Raw genomic sequence first — 22,196 nt, forward strand, 5'->3', positions numbered from 1 at the left:
TACAGCCGAGTGATACACAAATAAGATCCATTTTTATTAATAGTTAATGTACTGGAATGTATTTTTTTAAGATTTAACTCCTGAAGTTAGTGTCACTTTAACTAATGAATGTAAGATGATTTCACATCAGGATGTAGAGCTGTGATGGATTTTGAAAGTGGGTAAAAGACTGCATTAAGGGTAGAGAGTTCCATTTTCCACTCTGGCGGAGAAGAGTCCTCTAACCAGATTTCCAACCACTGGACTGTAGATCATCTGCCAATGCAAATATAACATGAACACTTCCTGGTTGTTACCCGTTGTCCCTTCTTTTCATTTGGCTGCCACAGACTTGAGTGCGCTGTACCATCTTGCACTACTACATCCAGCTGAAATGGTATCCCTGGTCTGATGGGTCCCCGGAGCTCCAAATGATCTCTTTAGAAGGAAGGAATGTGGTCCAATAGGACTCGGCTTTTTCCCTGTTTACACTGCATATGTGCCTCTGGAGCGTTCCAAGATGTGGATGAACGATCTCCAGAATTCCATCGCTCCAATTAATTTCTGTGCCATTGTTTTTTATTGTAGAAGGTTCTACTAACTTATCAAATATTCTACATATGATGTAGACACTATTTACACATAAAAGCAATCAAATGTCCCTCAATACACTAAGCTATTTTACTTGTTATACAGACACCATTTACATTTCTCCATGCTGAGTACAAATATCAATGTAGCAATTTCCTATCATTATATATAATCAATATATTCATTGGGCCTCTTGTATAGACTTTCCTGACAAATGAGCTTTCTTTGCAGACTACAATTGTGACTCAGAAATTCTAAAGCTTCTGGAAGTTCAACCCCTTCTGCACATTAGCATTATTTTCATGTAAAGAACAAATCCAGGATAGATGTTTCATTCCTGGCCCCAGAGAGACACAGAAACGACAGATGAGCAGCCCACATACAACTCCTCACGCAATACGTGACGTCATTATTCTCCAGGCAGGCTGACCATATCCAAAATGGCTGCAAGGCACTCCGGGCCCCGCCCCCTCTGTAAGCGCCGTCAGCGTTCACTCCACCCTGAGCCTGGAGTGGCGCTGTGTGATGACGTGCGCTGTTTGGTAGACACTGCTCTGCACTAGTTGCCGCCGCGGCTGGGGATGGCGGACGCGGCGGCTGTGAGCGGAGAGGACAAAGAGGAGGATGGAGGGAACAAAGCCGCCACGGCGGAGACCCTGGGCTTCTATGAGAGGACCGACGGGAGAAGGGCGAAGGAGAAGAGGAGGAACCTGTCTGGTGAGGAAGGGAGCGGTGACAGCTGTGTGTGTGTGACAGGAGGGTGCACAGAAGATATGAGTGACAGGAGGATATGGGTAACTTGAAGGTATGGGTGCATGAAAGATATGGGTGCCAGGAGGCTATGAGTGCATAGAGGATATGGGTGACAGCAGGATGTGGGTGCATAGTGTATATGGGTGACAGGTGGGTGCAGGGAGGATATTGCAGGCCAGGAGTGTACATGAAGGATAAGGGTGGCAGGCAGGTGCTTGGTAGAAGTGGGTGTGGGGAGTATATGGGTGACAGAAGGGTTACAAGGAGGGTATGGGTAACAGGTGGGAGCAGTATATGCGTGACAGATGCTAACTTGGAGGATATTTGGGGACAGGAAGGTGCACTGAGGATATGGGTGAGAGGCGGGTGCACGGAAGATATGGGGTGACAGGCGGGTGCACGGAAGATATGGGGTGACAGGCGGGTGCACTGAGGATATGGGTGAGAGGCGGTTGCACTGAGGATATGGGGTGACAGACGGTTGCACTGAGGATATGGGGTGACAGGCGGTTGCACTGAGGATATGGGGTGACAGGCGGTTGCACTGAGGATATGGGGTGACAGGCGGTTGCACTGAGGATATGGGGTGACAGGCGGTTGCACTGAGGATATGGGGTGACAGGCGGTTGCACTGAGGATATGGGGTGACAGGCGGTTGCACTGAGGATATGGGGTGACAGGCGGTTGCACTAGGAGGAGGATATGGGGTGACAGGCGGTTGCACTGAGGATATGGGGTGACAGGCGGTTGCACTGAGGATATGGGGTGACAGGCGGTTGCACTGAGGATATGGGGTGACAGGCGGTTGCACGGAGGATATGGGTGCATGGAGGAAGCAGGTGACGGGTTCATGCCTGGAGTATATTAGGGACCCGGAGGGTGCAGGGATGATATCGGTGACAGGTGGCTGCATGTAGCATGTGAGTGAAAGGTGGGTGCATGGAGGATATGGGTAAAACAGGTGGGTGTGGGAAGTTTGTTGTTGACAAGTGGGTGCATGGAGGATGTGGTTGACACATCCAGTATATGAGTAATTGGAGGATATGGTGGCAATTGGCTACATGGAGAATATTGGGTGTCTGGAGGGTGCATGGAGGATAGTGGGGTCCGAAGTGTGCATAGAGGATATTGGGGGTCAGAAGGGTGCATGGAGGATGTGGGTGCAGGGAGGATTTTGGAGGCCTGGACGGTGTATGGAGCATATGGGTGACCGGTGAATGCAGGCAGCATTTGACCTTCAAGTGGGTACATTGTGGATGTGCGTGACAGCTGAGTGCATGAACTGTGTTGCTGACATGTGGGTGTTTATAAGTAACAGGTGGTTGCAGGTATGTGTATAAGTGTAAGGAACATATGTGTGACAGGTCTGTGCAGGGAGTGTATACGAGTAACAGGTGGTTGCAGGACGTATGCAGGTGACAGGCGGGTGTAAGGGAGTTTACGGATCACTGGGGGGTGCAGGGAGTATATACGATGACAGGTGGTTGCAGGACGTATGCAGGTGACAGGCGGGTGTAAGGGAGTTTACAGATCACAGGGGGGTGCAGGGAGTATATACGAGTGACAGGTGGTTGCAGGTGGCAGGGGGGTGCAGGGAGTATATACGAGTAACAGGTGGTTGCAGGACGTATGCAGGTGACAGGCGGGTGTAAGGGAGTTTACAGATCACAGGGGGTGCAGGGAGTATATATGAGTGACAGGTGGTTGCAGGACGTATGCAGGTGACAGGCGGGTGAGAGGGAGTTTACAGATCACAGGGGGTGCAGGGAGTATATACGAGTGACAGGTGGTTGCAGGACGTATGCAGGTGACAGGCGGGTGAGAGGGAGTTTACAGATCACAGGGGGTGCAGGGAGTATATACGAGTGACAGGTGGTTGCAGGACGTATGCAGGTGACAGGCGGGTGAGAGGGAGTTTACAGATCACAGGGGGTATATAAGTGTCAGGTGGGTACAGGAAAGATGTTGGTGAGAGTAGGGTATTGGAAGTGTTGACTCTGATTGGCAGCTGGGCATGTTGAAGTTTTGATTGACAGCTGGTACAGTTAGTGTAATAAACAGGTATTGGAACTTTATAATGACAGGAGGGTAAATATGAGTGAGTGGTGGTTAACCCTCTATTTGCCAGAATGATGTATTGGAGCAGTTGGGACACAGGGAAATCTATTCATTGCTTCTGGCTGCTTCTGTTGGGAGTGGCAGTAGCACCTGACAGCTGTGAGCGTAGTTTGTTCTAGTAGTCATTGTTCTTCATTGGAGGCCTCTCACCCACCAGCAGTTCCTTTGTCATACAGCTGCAGCTTACTGTTGTCATGTTGTCTGAGCTTCTATGTGAACCTACGTATAGGTAATGAACACAAGTGACAATCATCAGCAGCTCGGTCAGCAAAGAGTGGGGCACAGTGTTTTATTAAACAGCTGGCAGGAGTGACTTGAAGTTGAAGACCCAGGATACCCGGCTTATTGCTCAGATTAGATGCGTGTGCGGGGGCTCGTGGTCCATCAGCAGATGACAGGTTGTCTATGGCTGCTGTGATCTGTCACAATCATTAAATAGCTATTGCTACTTGGCAAGTGTAGCATGCAGCAATTGCAGCTAATGCAAGACACTGCAAGAGATGGTACATAGAGCTGCTTTATCGCAGGGGGGAGAGGGATTGATGGGGTATTTGGATTCTTAGCTGGAAGCACAATGCATAGTGATTTGTAAGGTAAATAATTGCACTGAGCTTACCACACGCATTGCTAAAACAAGTCAAAGTATTCACTTTATCTTGATGAGGTGCGCACCAATGTATTCGTGTTTTAGGGTAGCTGTGCCATGAAATAATATCCAGCCACATTATAGTTAATCGTATCATACCCAATGTAATGCACTTTCTAAGAGTATATGATGCCTCTGCTGCAGCCTCAGTACAGTACATGTCATTATTATTCCCTCCCTTGTCTTGTGTAATAATGTTCTTACTCGTCTGAACTAGGACAGCTTTTATCCAGAGTATGTTTTATTGGCATATTAAAGACACCGGTGCTATCAGGGATCATAGGCTGTCCTAGAAGATTCCTGGAAGCAAAATGACCAGGTACCTATATCAGATTGTGTTTAATCTGAGCAGACGATTGGACATCGCGACTGGCACCGTGCAATAACAAGTCTTGATGTAAGTGAAGATCACCAGCACTCGATGGACACTTGTAAATTCTTGTTTATTTGAAAAGGTGCGTCACGTGCAAAGACCAATGTTTCTGGGCCACACGGGGTCCCTTCATTAGGTTGACATAGTGACAAAGGTGTATATATAGGAGTCTATTTGCTATACACCTTTGTCACTGTCACCCTGATGAAGGGACCCTGCGTGGCCCCAAAACATTGGTCTTTGCACATGACGCACCTTTTCAAATAAACTAGAATTTACAAGTGTCCATCGAGTGCTGGTGATCTTCATTTACATCAAGACTTAGTATTGCACGGCACCATCTGTGATCATCACTGCGAGCACCACCATTTACTGTACGCTCCTAATCGCTGTAAGTGCAGGGGTACATGTGGACACTGCAGGTACCTAATTCAGGTTTTTCTTTGTCCAATCATCTGCTCAGATTAAACACAATCTGATATTCGTAGGGCAGGTTCACACCATTTTCCGGCCCAGATCTAGACCAGATCTGGAATGCACTGTGTTGCGTTTTGCCGTGTTTTTGCTGTATTCTTGACGCGTTCCATTTTAGGACTTGCTGGGGAACCTCTTCAAAGACCTACAGATAGCCAGGATATACAGCTCTGGGCAGGCTTCCACAAGTTCTACAAAGAATTTGGTGTCCACTTCAGCCATCATGGTTCCTATCTTCACAAATCTCTCTCTCCACAGAAGCAGGAAGTCCAGGGGTGATGAGATCATCCAAACCAGCGTTTGTGCTCCATCCGATGCGTTCCAGACCAGACAAAATGTGACACACAGTATTCGTCTGGTCTGGAACTGACTGCTATGGTGTGAAATGAGGCCAAGAAGAGCATAGGGAAGCATTGGGCTGCATTTTAGGTCCAGAAACAATCTGGCCTGGTCTGTAGGTGGTGTGAATGGGCCCTTAGGGTTCTAGTGGGAAAAGTTAGGAATTGTAGACTTGGAACTCACTTTATTTGAGCACATTGCAGAAACTATACGTTCTAACATGAACATATGCACAAAGGACCCTCAATTTATTTATTTTTCTTTAATTTATATTAAAAAAGCCTTCCTTCATAGTTCTTGATTCTAGAACATGAAGGCACTTATACCAGGCCTGGAGGAATCTCAGGAGGCAGGTAGCCAATGCTTCCTGACTTTGGAGGTTTCCTCTAGTTGTCAGTAGAGCTGGCTCCTAACAAATATCTGTTGGCTCCTGAGTTCCGTATTTATTTGTCCACCCCTGACTTAAACCCAACCTTCAGTAATGCAGGGGTGGACAAACGAATCCATCCATTTCAGGAGGCAGCAGGATATTTTTTAGGATCCAGCGCCACTGACAAAAACTAGTGAAAACAAAAGTTAGACGTGCTGTAATTGTTAAAGGAGAACTATGGGGTCAGTGTTTTTCCCCATAGTTCTCCTTAGGGTAACAGGAGGACACAAACTAGCGTCCTCCCGTCACCCTAAGCTCAGTATACCTGAGACGCCGCACCTGGAGCCGATCCCGACGTAGATGACGGGATCCGCCCAGCTGCGTGAGTGACAGCTGGCTCTGCCTATCTAGAGGCAGTCAGCGCTGGCAGATCGGAGCGGGGAGAGGGGAATCCAGCCCCTCCCCCTGTCACGGCAGAGAGCCGTGACAGGATCGAGAGGTGAGCGAACACCGGTATGTGTTCCCTCACCTCCCGATCTACTGAGCCGACCTGTGACAGTTTCATTGTCACAGGTCGGCTTAGAACTATGAGGTGAGTGGAAATCACTCATCTCATAGTTCTCCTTTAAAGCAGAACTACGGGCAAGTCAAATCATATCGTAACCCTAGAAGTGGGGCTACCCCTGCACTGCAAGGGTTACATGCTCAACTTGTCTAGGGAGCTAAAATTATAAAGTAATACTCACCTGAACCACGATCCTGGCTTGCTCTTAGACCCGGTCCCTTCAGCCTCGCTCCCACTCCGTTCCAGTGGGCTAAGGTCCTGTGAGCCTTCACAATCTATACAGCGTATAGACTTGTCAATATACTACAATCTTCACATGAATCGATAGGTTGCTTGTCATGGCATATCGAGTTCTTGCCATGAATTTACAATAGTGCCAGCCCAGAGCTCTGTCATGTGACCTGTAGCCTGTGCAGAGATCATGTGACCCCCCTTGCAATCAGGAACATGATCTGGTGTTGCAAGTCATTAGAGTCTTAAATCAATGAGCTACATCCTGTGCGATATACACGGTGTAAGAGAATGAGCATGGAGTTACATTGTACAGCTCTACTGAGCAGGAAGCAGAGTCGGCATTTGTAGTTGTCAATTATGGCGGATCTAATGACAAGCTATACGTTGATACTATAAGACCTCCAATGCTTTCATTTGAGTAGGCACAGGCCTACAATGGAGTACATGAAGCTGGATCATATTACTTCTGGCTCCTGGATTGGACAGACTGGCTTCTGAATTCCATATTCATTTGGTCATCCCTGACATAAATGACGTTTCCGGCTGTGCTGCTGAGGGACAACCTACACAAATGCCAACAAATTACATTCTTACAGGGAGGGATCAGTGTAAAGCACCGAGCAGAACAGTTACATTGTTACTTTTACACAAGCTGCACACAAAGTTAGATATTGCTTTGTCAAAGCCTTTAATGTATGCAGTTTTGATATGGCTGCCATAGTTGTCTTGTCAGTTAAAGAAGAACTCTGAGCAGAGTTTGTATTGACCCTTGATGTGGGGCTACTGTATGGGTTAAGTGCTAGTTTTGACCTAAGGAGAAGAATAACAGTTATACTCCCCCGATCCTCCGAGTCGGCCTGCTGTGACAGCGTTCCCTCCTGTCTGTCTCCTCCTCCCAGGGGCATCCCGAGGCCGGATGGCAAACGGAGCGGAGACACGTCGCCATGCGCGATGACGTCATTGTGCATGCACACCCATCTTATTAACGGCGGCCATCTTGGTGTTGGACGCCGGCAGAGAGGAGGGGGTCCCCTCCTCTCTCCTGACACAGTTGGGCTCTCGGTCAATGACTTTTCAGAGGGGGTGACACCAAAATGACTGTCATTCATTTTGGTGTCACCCTTCCAGAGGTGGTACCTGGGTGTGGGCCACACCCCCCGCACCGCCATTGTGACGCCACTGCCTCCTCCACTCCAGAGATGGTATATCCCTCGGCATCCTCATGTCCTATACACTGTGTATAGAATGTGATGATGACTCGCAGGACCTTAGACCACTTTAGAGGAGGAGGGACAAGGTGGAATGGGCTTGCCTAAGAGCAAGCCGGCGCTGAGGATGAAGTGAGTCTAACTTTATTTTCCTATTGAGACCAAAACGAGCAGCTAACTCTTGCAATGTGGGGGTAGCTCCACTGCAAGGGTTAAAAAAAATTCATTTTGTTTTATATAACCTGCTGAACCAGGCCACATCTCAGGAACCAGTTAGACAGCCCGCCTATACAAATGTAGCCCTCTGGTGTGTAGTCATGTTCCAGGTGGTATACAATCGCCAGATGGCTCCTGCATTGGACAGGCTCTTGAAGGACCCAAGAACAAAAATGTAATGTATTGCAGCCTATCAGTCTTCAGATGTGGTGGTTGCATACGTTTTTTTCTTTTTTTCAGGGTAAGTATTTTCACTGCAAGTACAGAAAATTACCAGTTGATCCTCTCCTAAATCTCCTTGTGACTGCCAGTGCAATTATCAGCTTTCCCAGCTATCCTCCATAGATACAGTGTATGGAATGTATCAAAAACTGGAGTAGACAAAATCTGGAGCAACTGCGCACGGTAACCAATCAGCTTCTCTCTTCAGTTTGGTCAGTAAGATTTGAAAATGAAAGAGAGAAGCTGATTGGTTGCCATGGACGGCGGCTCCAGATCCTGTCTGCTCCAGTTTTGATAAATTCCCCTCAGTGTGATTAGTGAGCGTGGCCACCCTACATCAGGAAGTGTGTTACTGACAGGATCACCAGCTGAAAATAAAGGGAAAAAAGCCTGAAAAGAAAACTAATGCAGCCACCATATCTAAGGACTGGTAAGCTCTAAAATAATACATTTCCCATAACGTCTTCCAGGACAGCATCACGAGATGGAATCTCCTCCCCCACACACAGGAAACACGTCACTTAATCTGTTTAAAAGACCCTCCTCTCCTCCACTCCCTCAGTCTTTTGTGTTTCCTCAGTCAAGCTGGGGAGCGCGTCACAGAACGCTGAGAGGGGCTTCCATGTGGCTTAAGCTCTGCAGGATTTTATCTGTCCTTTAACCCTTTCGCTGCCAAGGCCTTTTTTGCATTTTTTGCACGCGTTGTAATCTACCTTTTAGGCCTGAAAATGACCTAAACCCCCTCCGAAACATTATAAATATGAAAGCACAGACCTTGTAGAATAAAATGGCGGCAGTTATATTAGCACGATATTAGCACAATTCTTTTTGAAACCTAAAAGTTTTGTAAAACTTTAATTTTAGTGCACAAAAACACAACATAATATCCATCTTTTTGTAAAATATAAAAGATGAGGTTTCGACGAGTAAATAGATAACCAGCATGCTCAGGTAATAAGTTGCGTGCATCCGTGAGACGGCAACAAAATACGGTACCCCAAATTGTCTATAGCCGGCGCTTTAAACGCCTGTGCAGGTCATCAGTTTACAGATATGGGAATATAGAATTATTGCTCTCACTCTGGTGCACACAGTGACAGTGGTGACAGGTTCTCTTTTCCACTTCAAAAAAACAATTGGAGTGCACTGCACCAGACTATGGAAGCGATCAGGCGGCAGCTCAGCCACCAGAATCACTTCCATTGTAAAGCAAACAGTCCGCTTTACACATGTAAACAGAGTCTGTTTAAAGGGGCCCGCTGCCAGCGAAAGGGTTAAAGCAGGGGTAGCCACACTTTGGCCCACCAGCTGTTGTGGAACTACTAGTCCCATCAAGCATTGCAAGACAGCCACAGGCATGACTTCCAGAGGCAGATACATGATGGGAGTAGTTCTACCACAGCTGGAGGACCAAAGTTTTCCTACAAGGGCCAGCCTTCGCTCCCCACATGCATCAGTGAGCCAGCTGCCCATGACCCGGTCGCCGGTTCACTGGTTTTCCTTCCTTGGACCACGGTTTCGGTTGGCCCTGACCACGGCACACTAGGAACATACCACAAGAGTTGCAGTTTTGGAGTTGCTCTGACCCAGTCGTCTCGGCATCACAATGTGGTCCGTGTCAAAGTCTCTCAAATCCTTACACTTGCCCATTTTTTCTGCTTCCAGGATATCAACTTCAGGGACAAATGTTCACTTGCTGCCTAATATATCCCACCAACTTCCAGGTGCATTGTAATATATCCCCCCACTTCTAGGTGCCATTGTAATATATCCCCCCACTTCCAGGTGCCAGTGTATGAGATAATCAATGTTATTCACTTCACCTCGCAGTGGTCATAATTAGGGATGCACCAATACAGAATGTTTGGGCGAGTACTTGTACTCGCCCAAATGCTCTGATACCTTCCCCAATACCGGGACTTCCGGTCAGAGGGAGATTTCCTCTGACCGGCAGTGCCGCGAGGGAACATGAAGCCGGCTTCCTGGCCAATCGGCAATCTGCACAGCCGGTAATGGCTCACCGTCCGGCCTCCTGATTTGCCAGAAATGCTGATTGGCCGGGAAACTGGCTTTCCAGCCAATCAGCATGGAGCCAGCTTCCCGGGCAGTGGGTAATGACTCGCTGCCCGGCTTCCTGATTACCAGGAGAAGCCGGCTTGATGCTAGTGGAAGTACCGGTATCGGCGAGTACCGAAATATAAATATCAGTACTCATACTTGATACCTAAAAACCGGTATCAGTGCATCCCTGGTTATATATATATACAGGGCTTGAAAAATTTGGCGGTGTCTCACCAGTCAGTCAAAAATGTCACCAGTCAGCATGACCGGACTATAGCCTTGCAATATATGTTAAAAAATTTTGGAGACAGATAGAGCTTTGTTTTGTGTCCCCACGGGGGGGGGTTATTTGTTTTTACTTTATAATGAAAAAAGTACCATAAATGTAAAAAAAAAAAAAAGTTTCCCTATGTTATAAAACATTTATTCTTACCCAATTTTCGAGCCCTGTATATACTCAAGTGGAAATCCAGGAATTACATTAGACAGTTTAGTGTTGACCGGAAAAGCCTTTCTCTCTGCATTTTAGACTTCAGATACACATAATGAATATATACACACAGGTTTCAAAAGATTATACAGTCCTATGTGAGTATGTTTGTGTGTGTGTATAGATTTCTATTCTTTGTAATATTCCCTTTGCACACCGTAACGTTATACTCCAGAAAAAGGGTGCTGGAACCACAGTATACAATCTAGAAGATATGTTGTCTGCACACCTTTCTGCTTCGGAATGTCATCTTTCTTTGTATTCCTTTAGCATGTGCATGCAACATGTCAGTCTCAAAGGACCCATTCGTCAGGCAAAGTTTAACACTGCCTGATGAAGCGGTCCTGTGAGTCTTCGAAACGTTGCATGCACATGTCATGCTAAAGGAATCCGAATAAAGATGACATTCCGAAGCAGAAAGGTGTGCAGACAACATATCTTCTAGATTGTATATATTTCTATACACATTGTACAGTAAATTCTTACTTCTGGGTATTAGTACAGATCTCCACTACTTGGCACAGCTGCTGCTCACCAGTATCTAGTGTTTGTGACCATCCCAGTACTGGTGTCATCATTGTTATTGTATTACACTATCACAGCACATAAAGGTCAAATGCTGACTGCTAGTTAATCAGTAACAATGTTGAAACAATATTTTACCATATTTCCTTTGTTGAGATAAAAAGAAAACAATGCCATGGCTGTTTATGCATTCGGAGACCAGGCTTGAGCCCCTTAAATTCTACTGGAGGTTCCGGCTGTAATGCTGGTCAACTTTGTTTATTGAGAAATTTGGGACACCATATGAATAGCACAGTGACGTAGTGGCTTTTATTGTTAGATAAGGTATGAACTCCAGAAAGCCAGGTGAACAAAAGCCTTTCGCAGCTATACACCAATCGTTATTAGGCTTTTGTGTTGAGAAAAATGAGCTGGTCATATTCCTGTGGAATTTTGTGCAAAATTATTTTTCAGGGCTTCTTTTGTTCGGTTTTCTGAGGTCAAAATGACGATTGTGGTTTTTTGCTCAAGAAAGTCTATTCATTCCAAAATCAAATGAAATTTTGCACAACATTTGTTAAAGTGATATTAAAGGATTAACCCGCCCCCCATCCCCCCCATGCAATTGTAAGGACTTACCTTAAATAATGCCTCTTGATCCGATCATCTTCTTATTTACTGTAGTTTTCGAGTCTCTCCAGCGCTGGTGCGGGGTTTCTGATCCAGCGCTGACTCCTCTCTCCTCTGATGTCCCACGGAGTCTGTGCGGGTGCACGCTGCTCCATAGGCTTACCTTGTGTGTCTCCTCGTCTCCCGGCCGAACATCTGAACTGCGCATGCGGCCGCACGAGACTCTTCAGATTTTCGGACGGAAGCGCGCGGCGAAGACAAGGTATTTTAAAAAAAAAATGTTTCTGCATATACCTACTGCTTGCTAGCAGTAGATATATGCAAAAAAAAATTGCTGAGGGTTTAATAACACTTTAAGTGGCATTAGCTATTTTTCTGATGAGATTTTTGTCTGAATGTTAGTACGAAAAGCTCCCAGTGTATTGACATTGTTTTGATCGTTGATCATCACTAATGCAGCCGCAAGTCTTATGTATTGTGGGCATAAGGCCCCTTCCACATGGACTGTAGCCATTCTGATCAGCAGGGAATCCATGAATCCAGAACGGAACATATGTCATTGTTGTGGTTTCTGTGTCAGTTCAGTTTTTCTGCTGTCTTGTGATGGAGGAGAAAACGGGCCATGTTGGCTCCGGGCAGGCAGATGTAAATGAAGGTGTCTGTTTGCATCCATTTTACCTCTGATCTTTTATGTTTTAGGCCCTAACAAACTAAACTCTTTACCATTTTTTTCGGACCTGGACACATGCCCATTTACATCCACCTGCCCATAGATTGACATTAAGCTTTCGATCAGGTCAGCCTGAAATACTGACATTTGGATCTGGTTGTAATGGCCATGTGAAAGGGGCATTATTGTATAAGTGCTTTGGGTTCTATTGCACCCAATGTACATAGATGTGTCATCTCATCGTCCATACACATACTGCCATGATGGTTTGTGACGAGCTGTAGACAGTATGCATGTCCCAATGTAGAGTATACGACTGGAATGAGCTTCAGATCATAAACTAGAAGGTTGGTTGTTGTAGGCAAGACATTGCCAAATGTTTACTCATACTGTAACCCTTGTATGTAGGTACACGTATGGTTCAGAGGACTGGGTTTGAAAATGGAAAATCCCCTTAAATTAAAGGCATTGTTTTAGGGCGGGGGGGGGTGGAGTTACCATTGAGGAGGTAGCTTTAAATGACATTTATAGGCAGTTATTTAAACCTTGGCAGTGCAGTTGGCTGTATGTATATTTTTTCCAACACCCTTTATAGTATGAGATCATTTCAATGCTGCAGCGTGAAGCTGGTGGGAAACGATGGTTTTCTTTGATTCATGCCCTATTCCTGGCTTCCAGCCCTATTTTATTATTATTATTATTGCACAATCCAACTGCTCAGCCTAATGAGAGACGCAAATGTGAATGAGTTTGAAGGGGGTGACATTGAACTCTTTGCAGTGGTTGCCAGGAACATGACTGTATTGTGTTACAACTTGTCCTGGCTTTACAGCAAAGAGGACATTAAGATATATACCATTTGATGGTCTTGGCACCAGTACAGTGGTAAGAAAGCTATAATGTTAATACAATATAGAATCTGTAACGTTAATCAACTACAAACATCACCGTATTTGCTTCTTTTGTTTTTGTGATCTGCGGGTAGAAGCTGCGGGATGATAAAAACGGGAGTAGATGTGGAGGTGTCACCTAATGTCACCACTTAGCTTTTTTCTTTCTTTCTTTTCCTTTTTTTTTTTCTTTTCTTTTTTCTTCCTTTCCTTTTTCCTCTCTCTTCTCCACATAGTAACAATGAAACACACAGACGTGAGAGCAGTAGCTCCAGTTCTCATAAATCATCCCATTCTGCCCTTTTTAATACAGATAGTAGATCAGGCAAAATAATTGTGTTTTTCTCTTTTTTGAGTCATTTCTTTATTTGTTGTTGTTTCAGATCTTTCCTTATTCAGGTTCATCAGTGCTGAACTCACCCGGGGTTATTTCCTGGAACATAATGAAGCAAAATACAGGGAAAGGAGAGAGCGGGTCTACACCTGCTTGAGAATACCCAGAGAGCTGGAGAAGGTCAGTAGTGCCTTCAGGTGGTCTGTCCCTTCCACCGCTACTTCATATGATATGTCCAATGTCTTCATGGTATACTGTATGTCTACTGTCTTTCTTGCTACCATGTCTGCTGCTCTTGTTCATGTTAGGCCCCATTCACACTAAGCGACATACCTTACATGCGGATCCGCGCAACTGTTCTGGGCGACGACCGCGCGACCTTCACCGTCTGGCTGCATTCAAAAATAGAAAAATTGTGCGACATCCGCGGGAAAAAGGGTCCTGCTGAAGCGACGCGTGACTGGCAACATAGAGCTGTACATTAGAACAGCTCCATTGAATAACATAGCCCGGCGACTTCTCGCGATATCACGCGGCAAAAATGCTTGATATCGCGCCGGAAATCGCTGGATTTGCCACTTAGTGTGAATGGTGCCTAAGTCTTGTTAGTGATAATTGGTGGTCAGAACCCAAGGCTTTCTGTTTCCCAGGAAGCAAAAAATTGTTGTTCAAAGAAGGCCGCTCATTGCTCAGAATGTTGCGTGAGCTGCATGGGCATGCTGTATACACGACCAGTCACCTGCTCTGTTGTCTTCTCAGCAAACCACAAATGTCGCCGTTTTATAATATTCATTTGGTAGTTACATGCCTTGTCCTCCTGAAACTCTGGGAATAAAACTGGAGTAGACAGAATCTGGAGCAGCTGTCCACAGTAATCAGTCAGCTTCTCTCTTCAGTTGGAAAATGAAAGATAGAAGCTGAGTGGTTGCCAGCTGCTCCAGATTCTGTCTGCTCCAGTTTTCATAAATTCCCCTCCCTGTGTATTCCCTGCATCCTTCTGAAACCTGAAACCACGTAAAGTTCTGCTTAAAGAAAAATGTGCTGCAAGATTTTGATAGCAACCTAATTATAAATCATCTTTAGTGCAGCAAAATACTAGTTCATTTTAAAGTAAAAAAAAAAACTATTTCAGACTTTCCCTGCTACATGCTCATTTCAGGTCATTGATTTATCAGATGGAGAAACCAGGGCGTACAGAGAAGATCTGCAAGTGCAGTGCGTTTTTGATGCGTTCCTTTTTTATTTTTTTTTAGCTTAAAATAGGCTTTCAGGTACACTCTGTTGCGTTCCATTGCGTTTGCATGTGTTTGTCTGCATTTTGATGCGTTTACATTTTGTTTTGGTGCGTTCCAGACCATAAAAAATAGTGCCTGTAGCATTTTTTTCCCCGTACCAGAACAGACTGCATTGGTGTGAACAGAGCCTAGAAATACCATAGGAATACATGAGGATGCATTGCCTAGAAATACCATAGGAATACATGAGGATGCATTGCCTAGAAATACCATAGGAATACATGAGGATGCATTGCCTAGAAATACCATAGGAATACATCGGGATGCATTGCCTAGAAATACCATAGGAATACATGAGGATGCATTGCCTAGAAATACATGAGGATGCATTGCCTAGAAATACCATAGGAATACATCGGGATGCATTGCCTAGAAATACCATAGGAATACATCGGGATGCATTGCCTAGAAATACCATAGGAATACATTGGGATGCATTGCCTAGAAATACCATAGGAATACATTGGGATGCATTGCCTAGAAATACCATAGGAATACATGAGGGTGCATTGCCTAGAAATACCATAGGAATACATGAGGATGCATTGCCTAGAAATACCATAGGAATACATGAGGATGCATTGCCTAGAAATACCATAGGAATACATCGGGATGCATTGCCTAGAAATACCATAGGAATACATCGGGATGCATTGCCTAGAAATACCATAGGAATACATGAGGATGCATTGCCTAGAAATACCATAGGAATACATGAGGATGCATTTCATGTGCGGAGAAAAACTGTACTGGTCCAGACATGGTGTGAACAAGCCCTTAAAGGCTAACTGCACTGTTGAATCACATGCTGAATTTCTGTGTTACTGAGATGCTAGTGGCAATATATTACCAACAAAGTTAACCTTTTAACCCAACTGCTGAGGTCACTTTGTAGGGTAGTCCCATTTTTCAGCCATTTTTGAGATACCTGCCTACATACACTACTTTTTTTCAGCGCAATGGATCTGGTGTGAACTAACCCCATTCACACCCGTTCATTTTTTGGTGCCCTTTCTTTAGCATCCATTGAAAAAGGGATCACGACGCATCAGATCGGAAGGAATCCATAATGTACAATTGCAAGTCAATAGACCTCCCATTGACTTTCAATTTCCTTCCAATTTTGGTGCGAGTGCAGCCTACTGCTAGATTCACCTATTATGTGTGCGTTGCAGCGTTTGTGGTATTGCACATGCATATGTGTGAATGGGCTCATATAGTTCTCTGTCACACTAAATGGCAATGCATAAATGTTAACTAACAAAATGAAATGGGATTTCTACTTTTCCTGCATTTAGATCTAGTACAATGCATGAGTCTCTTTAACCTGCCCATAGACCCCAGATGGGTTTTTAGGGTGGGCATAGGGTGACTGTTTTATGTCTGTGGCAACAGATATGTAATAAACATTCACGGAATGACCCCTCTTTTGGAGAGAAAACCTTGTCTGGTTGCTAATATTCTTCTAATCCTATAGGTTGTTTTGGTTTCCCATTACATCTATGGCCAGCTTTAAGCACCTCGTGGTTTGCAAGTATTTTTGTAAAAGATTTTTTTAGATGCTATTGAACAGTAAAGATGTGTAACAAGAGGTGTAGGGCCTCAATATTTCAATTCTTTCCTATATGTTTATCTATCATCAGGACTTCCTAAATTATTATTATTATACAGGATTTATATAGCGCTAACAGTTTGCGCAGCGCTATACAAAACAGGGGAGACAGTAGAGTTTCAGTACAATAGGATTAGACGGGCCCTGCTGGTGAGTGCTTACAGTTTAGTAAATGCCTATTATTTCCTGTTCGTATAGAAAGAGTTCTCTTTTCTGAAACTGCATTTGAATTTTGTTCAATGTAGATAGCGATAGTTCTTAGCAGAGTTCCTCATTAAGTCTTGTTCCTTCATTCTTATGTGAGATGGGGGTCTAAGGTCAGAATATCACAGACTTATTACACTGGTACAGTTCCTGTTACTGTCCAGATGCACAAAATGACAGGCACCTAAGCCATTGAGCTGAATGTAGAGTGATCTTCATAGACACATGCCAGTAAGATTATCTCATTGCACCATATGGAGATATAACTCTGTTGGGCATAATCTTCTTTCTGCATATCGTGGCTTCTTTCCAGGTAGGACTTCAGTTTACTGGTTGTTAACAACAAATAAACAAGCAATGCACGCCATGTAATCTTCTTCTGGCACTATAACCTTATATCTGATTAGGTATTTATATATTGTCCCCTGTATAGTAATTGTCCTTTAGTCATGAAATTACATATTAAGGGATCTGATGGTTCCTAGAAACAGAAGCACTTGGTTTGTGTCTAAACTATGTTTGTGTGTTGTGTTTTTTCTATATTATTATTATAAGCTGCTATTTTACTTTGTTACATTGTGTGGTATGAGACCTGAATGGACTTTTTCATGGTTTTTTTTTATAGTATGAGTCAAGAACAAGCTTACCACCTCTGTCATTATAGACCCTGTTCACAAGCTAATGTATATTATTTGTTTAATATTGGTATTTATGTAACGCCGACAATTTAAAGGAGAACTATGAGGTGAGTGAAAATCACTAATTCTCATAGTTGGAGCCGACGTGTGACAATGAAACTGTCACACGTTGGCTCAATAGATCGGCAAGTGAGCGAACACATACCGTCACTCGCTCACTTCTCGATCATCTCTCTGCAGAGAGCAATGTCTGTCAGCCACAGCTCCCCGCAGGGATTCCCCCCTCTCCGATCCTCCAGTGCTGACTGGAGGAACGGATGGGGAAGGGGGCTTGCACAGCTGGCTCTGCCTCTAGATAGGCAGAGCCAGCTGTCACTCACGCAGCTGGGTGGACAGTAATGTCGTGATCCGTCCCGTCTGCAGTGGTCTCAATATACCGTGAGCTGTAGCTCGCGATATACTGAGCTTTGGGCCGCGGGAGAACGCTAGTATATGTCCTCCCATGACCCTTAAGAGAACTATGGGGAAAAAACACTTGCCCCATAGTTCTCTTTTAAACTTTACATAGTACACATTCACATCAGTCCCTGCCCCCCAAAAGCATATGTCTCATGCATACATACGGGACAACCCATTTAAGCACAGGGAGGACATGCAAACTCCTTGCAGATAGTGTCCTTACCGGGATACGAACCAGTGCCCTGGGATACAAAAGAGACGCCCAGAAGTGTTAACCACTAAGTCACTGTGCTGCCCCATGTACATGTTTCATGTTTTAGTACTACACATAAGCACAGATATGAACAAAAAAGCGCCAGATAGGACTGCTCAGCCTGGATATACCAATATAATCAAAAGTATAATCAAACAAAATCTGTTAAAAAATGGGAGCAAGTTGTAGAAAGTCTGCAGGATGCTGCCCCAAACCAGCCAGGGAGACAAAATCTAGGGAAAAACACAAACAAGGGGCGCCTTTCCTGGTGCAGACAAATTTATTAAGAACAAAATCAAAGTTAAATATGAAACATACTCACAAAGATCGGCATGATTGCAATATAAAGAGTAGGTGCATGGACCCAAGAGAAAGTCTATGATAGCTGCACAGCCGTGTCTGTGTGTCAGCAAAGAAGACTAAGTGATGACGCGTTTCCGGGGTCACGCCCCCTTCATCAGATGCAGGCCTCCTCCGTCCCATATGCAAGATATAGTGGCTGCTGGCCAATCGGCAAGTGTGCGGGAACCTCGTCGGCTCAGAACGCAGCTACTGGGGATGTGTATAATGTGACGTCCATGCCTGTGGAGAGGGTGCCCTGTCCAGTAACTGACGGGGCAACCCTTCAGGACACTGGACCAATCAATACCGGGATACGAACCAGTGCCCTGGGATACAAAAGAGACGCCCAGAAGTGTTAACCACTAAGTCACTGTGCTGCCCCATGTACATGTTTCATGTTTTAGTACTACACATAAGCACAGATATGAACAAAAAAGCGCCAGATAGGACTGCTCAGCCTGGATATACCAATATAATCAAAAGTATAATCAAACAAAATCTGTTAAAAAATGGGAGCAAGTTGTAGAAAGTCTGCAGGATGCTGCCCCAAACCAGCCAGGGAGACAAAATCTAGGGAAAAACACAAACAAGGGGCGCCTTTCCTGGTGCAGACAAATTTATTAAGAACAAAATCAAAGTTAAATATGAAACATACTCACAAAGATCGGCATGATTGCAATATAAAGAGTAGGTGCATGGACCCAAGAGAAAGTCTATGATAGCTGCACAGCCGTGTCTGTGTGTCAGCAAAGAAGACTAAGTGATGACGCGTTTCCGGGGTCACGCCCCCTTCATCAGATGCAGGCCTCCTCCGTCCCATATGCAAGATATAGTGGCTGCTGGCCAATCGGCAAGTGTGCGGGAACCTCGTCGGCTCAGAACGCAGCTACTGGGGATGTGTATAATGTGACGTCCATGCCTGTGGAGAGGGTGCCCTGTCCAGTAACTGACGGGGCAACCCTTCAGGACACTGGACCAATCATTGAATGGCTACACGTGGGCTCGCCTGGGGGGAGTGGCCAGTGTTTTCGTCCAATCCACGGGACAGAAAACCGGACCATGTTCTGCTATGCAGCATGTCAGCTGTACAGTATGCATTGAGCACTATGGGAGGGAGGTGGGCTATTACTGAGAACGATTCGTAGAAGATACCATGACAAATGTATAAAGTTCGTTTTCGGCTAGTATGAAAAGCTATACAAGCCATATCAAAACAGATTTATGTTAACGAATATAGCTGATAAAACTAATATACAGGACAAAGAATGACTGATTATATACGAAATACAATTGGGACAAGATTATACATGCATATACCCTGTTCATAGTACACATGAATAAAAACGTATGTATATATTTAAAAAGCTATGCGTGTATTTAAAATATATAAAAAATTATGAAGGGGGCGTGACCCCGGAAACGTGTCATCACATAGTCTTCTTTGCTGACACACAGATACGTCTGTGCAGCTATCATAGACTTTCTCTTGGGTCCATGCACCTACTCTTTATATTGCAATCATGCCGATCTTTGTGAGTATGTTTCATATTTACCTTTTGATTTTGTTCTTAATAAATTTGTCTGCACCAGGAAAGGCGCCCCTTGTTTGTGTTTTTTCACTACACATAAGCAGTATAATGCTTTTTTTACATGAGTAAAGCAGGGCTGGGCAATTCCCAGGAGCCAGGTCGCCAATGCTCCTTAAAAATCGATGGCCAAATGTTTCGTTTTTCTATGGTTGTTGTCAATATGAAGCCGCTACATTAAATACAATCCAAGACTCCCTAATGCAGCTTTTCACAACCAGGGTGCCTCCTATCTTCCTCAGGGGTGCCTTAAAATTTTCACACAGCATTATGCCTTTCCATAGGGCAGACGGGCTTGTGATGTCAAAGGGTGGGCTCCTGAACTGAAGAGGCAACCCCATTTTTTGTGTGGGGTACCCTGTTAAAATTCATACCAGACCCCTATCTGGGATAAGGGTCTGCTATGGATTTTGGAGATGCACACATCGTTTTTACGTTGTTTTTTTTTTTTTTTATACACGTTGCTTTGAGATCTTCCGTTATGGATTTTGGAGACGGCAACATTTTTTTTGTTTGTTTGTTTTTTTTACATTTTAGACGGGTGTCTCCAGATTTTGAGTACTTTTAAAGGGTGCCATGAATTAAAAAGGATGAGAATTGCTACCCTGATGTATCTAGCATATTAGATTGACTGGCACCCTCCTTGTTTTGTGAAAATTCTGAATTGACCCTCTGAATACTTCTATACACCCTTACATATCGCAAGCAAACTTTTGCTTAAAAACAGGGATTGTCAGACTGCGTATATTGCAATAGATCTTCAGGCTTGCCAACTGCGTCAACGTGATCCCTCTCTGACCATTCCCTTTTCTACTGTTCTAAATGCCAAATATGTACTAGCTTCTAACATCCATTAACTAACATATAGTGCTAGTATGGGGCAGACAGATACAGTTGGAGCTACAGGATCAGGCCTGCAAGCCAAGAATCCCTAGGGGATTTACGTGTTTTTTATCTCACTGATAATCTTCCTATGGGCGAGTCTCCGTCAACTAGTGTCTTTATAGTTATTGTCTGTGTTAGAAACACATAGATAAGAAAAACATTTTATTTTCGTTTTGTGGCATTCTTCTGCTGAGTAGTGTACCCGGCCGATGTTTTACAAAGGTTGAGAAAAAGACCCTGAATTTAGCAGTTAACACCCCACTCCCCAACCTATAGAACAACTCCTAAACCGAGCCCCTACACCACCTTATTCTACTTTGGGAGATTCTACACCAGAGTCAGGCAGCACTGAGGTCCTGGCACCAAAACAGAGCTTATATGTGAATCAAGCCAAAACAAATGGAAAAGAAATGCATACCCATTGCCTGGACATTTACAACTGAAGCAAGTCTTCTAGTCTTTTGGTCAATACAAATCACCCTTCATTTCACAAATATATATATGTCTATATATCGATCTATCGATATATATCATGGCATGTTTCAGTGGCAGTGCTCCTTGTATTGCAGTGGCATTCATGTAGTATTAAACTCTAACAAAAAATTAATCTAGATTAAACAAATGCCCAAACACTTAGTCATCATGCTTCCAAACAGCTGGCTCCACCTCTCTCAGCTCTGCCTACCTAACCTTCCTGCCTAGTACAAAATCATAAGGGACAGAGCAGTCTGCAGCAGCTGTTCATCTACTTGCTTGGAGGAGGAGTGGGGAGCACGGCCAGGTTTCAGGGGACCAGCTGATTCTGCAGGAAACCAAAAGCTTTAAAGGTCAAGCAACATCATCCATTGCAAGTGATTTAATCAGCATTTAAAATAGCTTAAAAACCTTTTAACTTTAATATTACTTTAAATTTAAATGGCATTCCAGAGCACCTACAAAGAACACCATAGTGCACATGTATGAACCGACACTGGGTTGTGGTTAGCTTCACTGAGAAAAAAAGGTGCTAGTGCATTAAGACCTGCATTACAGTGTACTTACAGACTATTCACAATGAATAAGCTGCCTAACGCAGCGCACATTAATGCATGTAATAATGTGCATATATGTGAGCATGCACTTCAGCAATATGAATTCGGCCTGACTTATGATGTGAAGATGACGCTTTCAAATAGGGTTGCACAGATACCAAGTACAGTACTCGGTACATGTACCGATACTTTTGACCTCCAAGACTACACTAGAGAAAAATTCA

At 44.4% G+C, this 22,196-nt stretch overlaps 1 protein-coding gene across 1 annotated transcript in view; it reads left to right on the top strand.

The window, feature by feature from the left end:
- Positions 1-1,045: 1,045 nt before the first annotated feature.
- The window catches only part of TAPT1 (transmembrane anterior posterior transformation 1), a gene marked incomplete at its 3' end in the record, with an annotated part of 61,686 nt that continues 40,535 nt past the window's right edge, over positions 1,046-22,196 (top strand). Inside the window, exons 1-2 of the mRNA XM_018564564.1 lie at positions 1,046-1,287; positions 13,717-13,847. Of these exons, the coding sequence (XP_018420066.1) occupies positions 1,152-1,287; positions 13,717-13,847 (267 nt within the window). The remainder of the gene's footprint in view (positions 1,288-13,716; positions 13,848-22,196) is intronic.

This window comes from Nanorana parkeri, unplaced genomic scaffold (assembly GCF_000935625.1).
Source record: "Nanorana parkeri isolate BGI_ZX_2015 unplaced genomic scaffold, ASM93562v1 scaffold760, whole genome shotgun sequence".
Lineage (NCBI taxonomy): Eukaryota > Metazoa > Chordata > Amphibia > Anura > Dicroglossidae > Nanorana > Nanorana parkeri.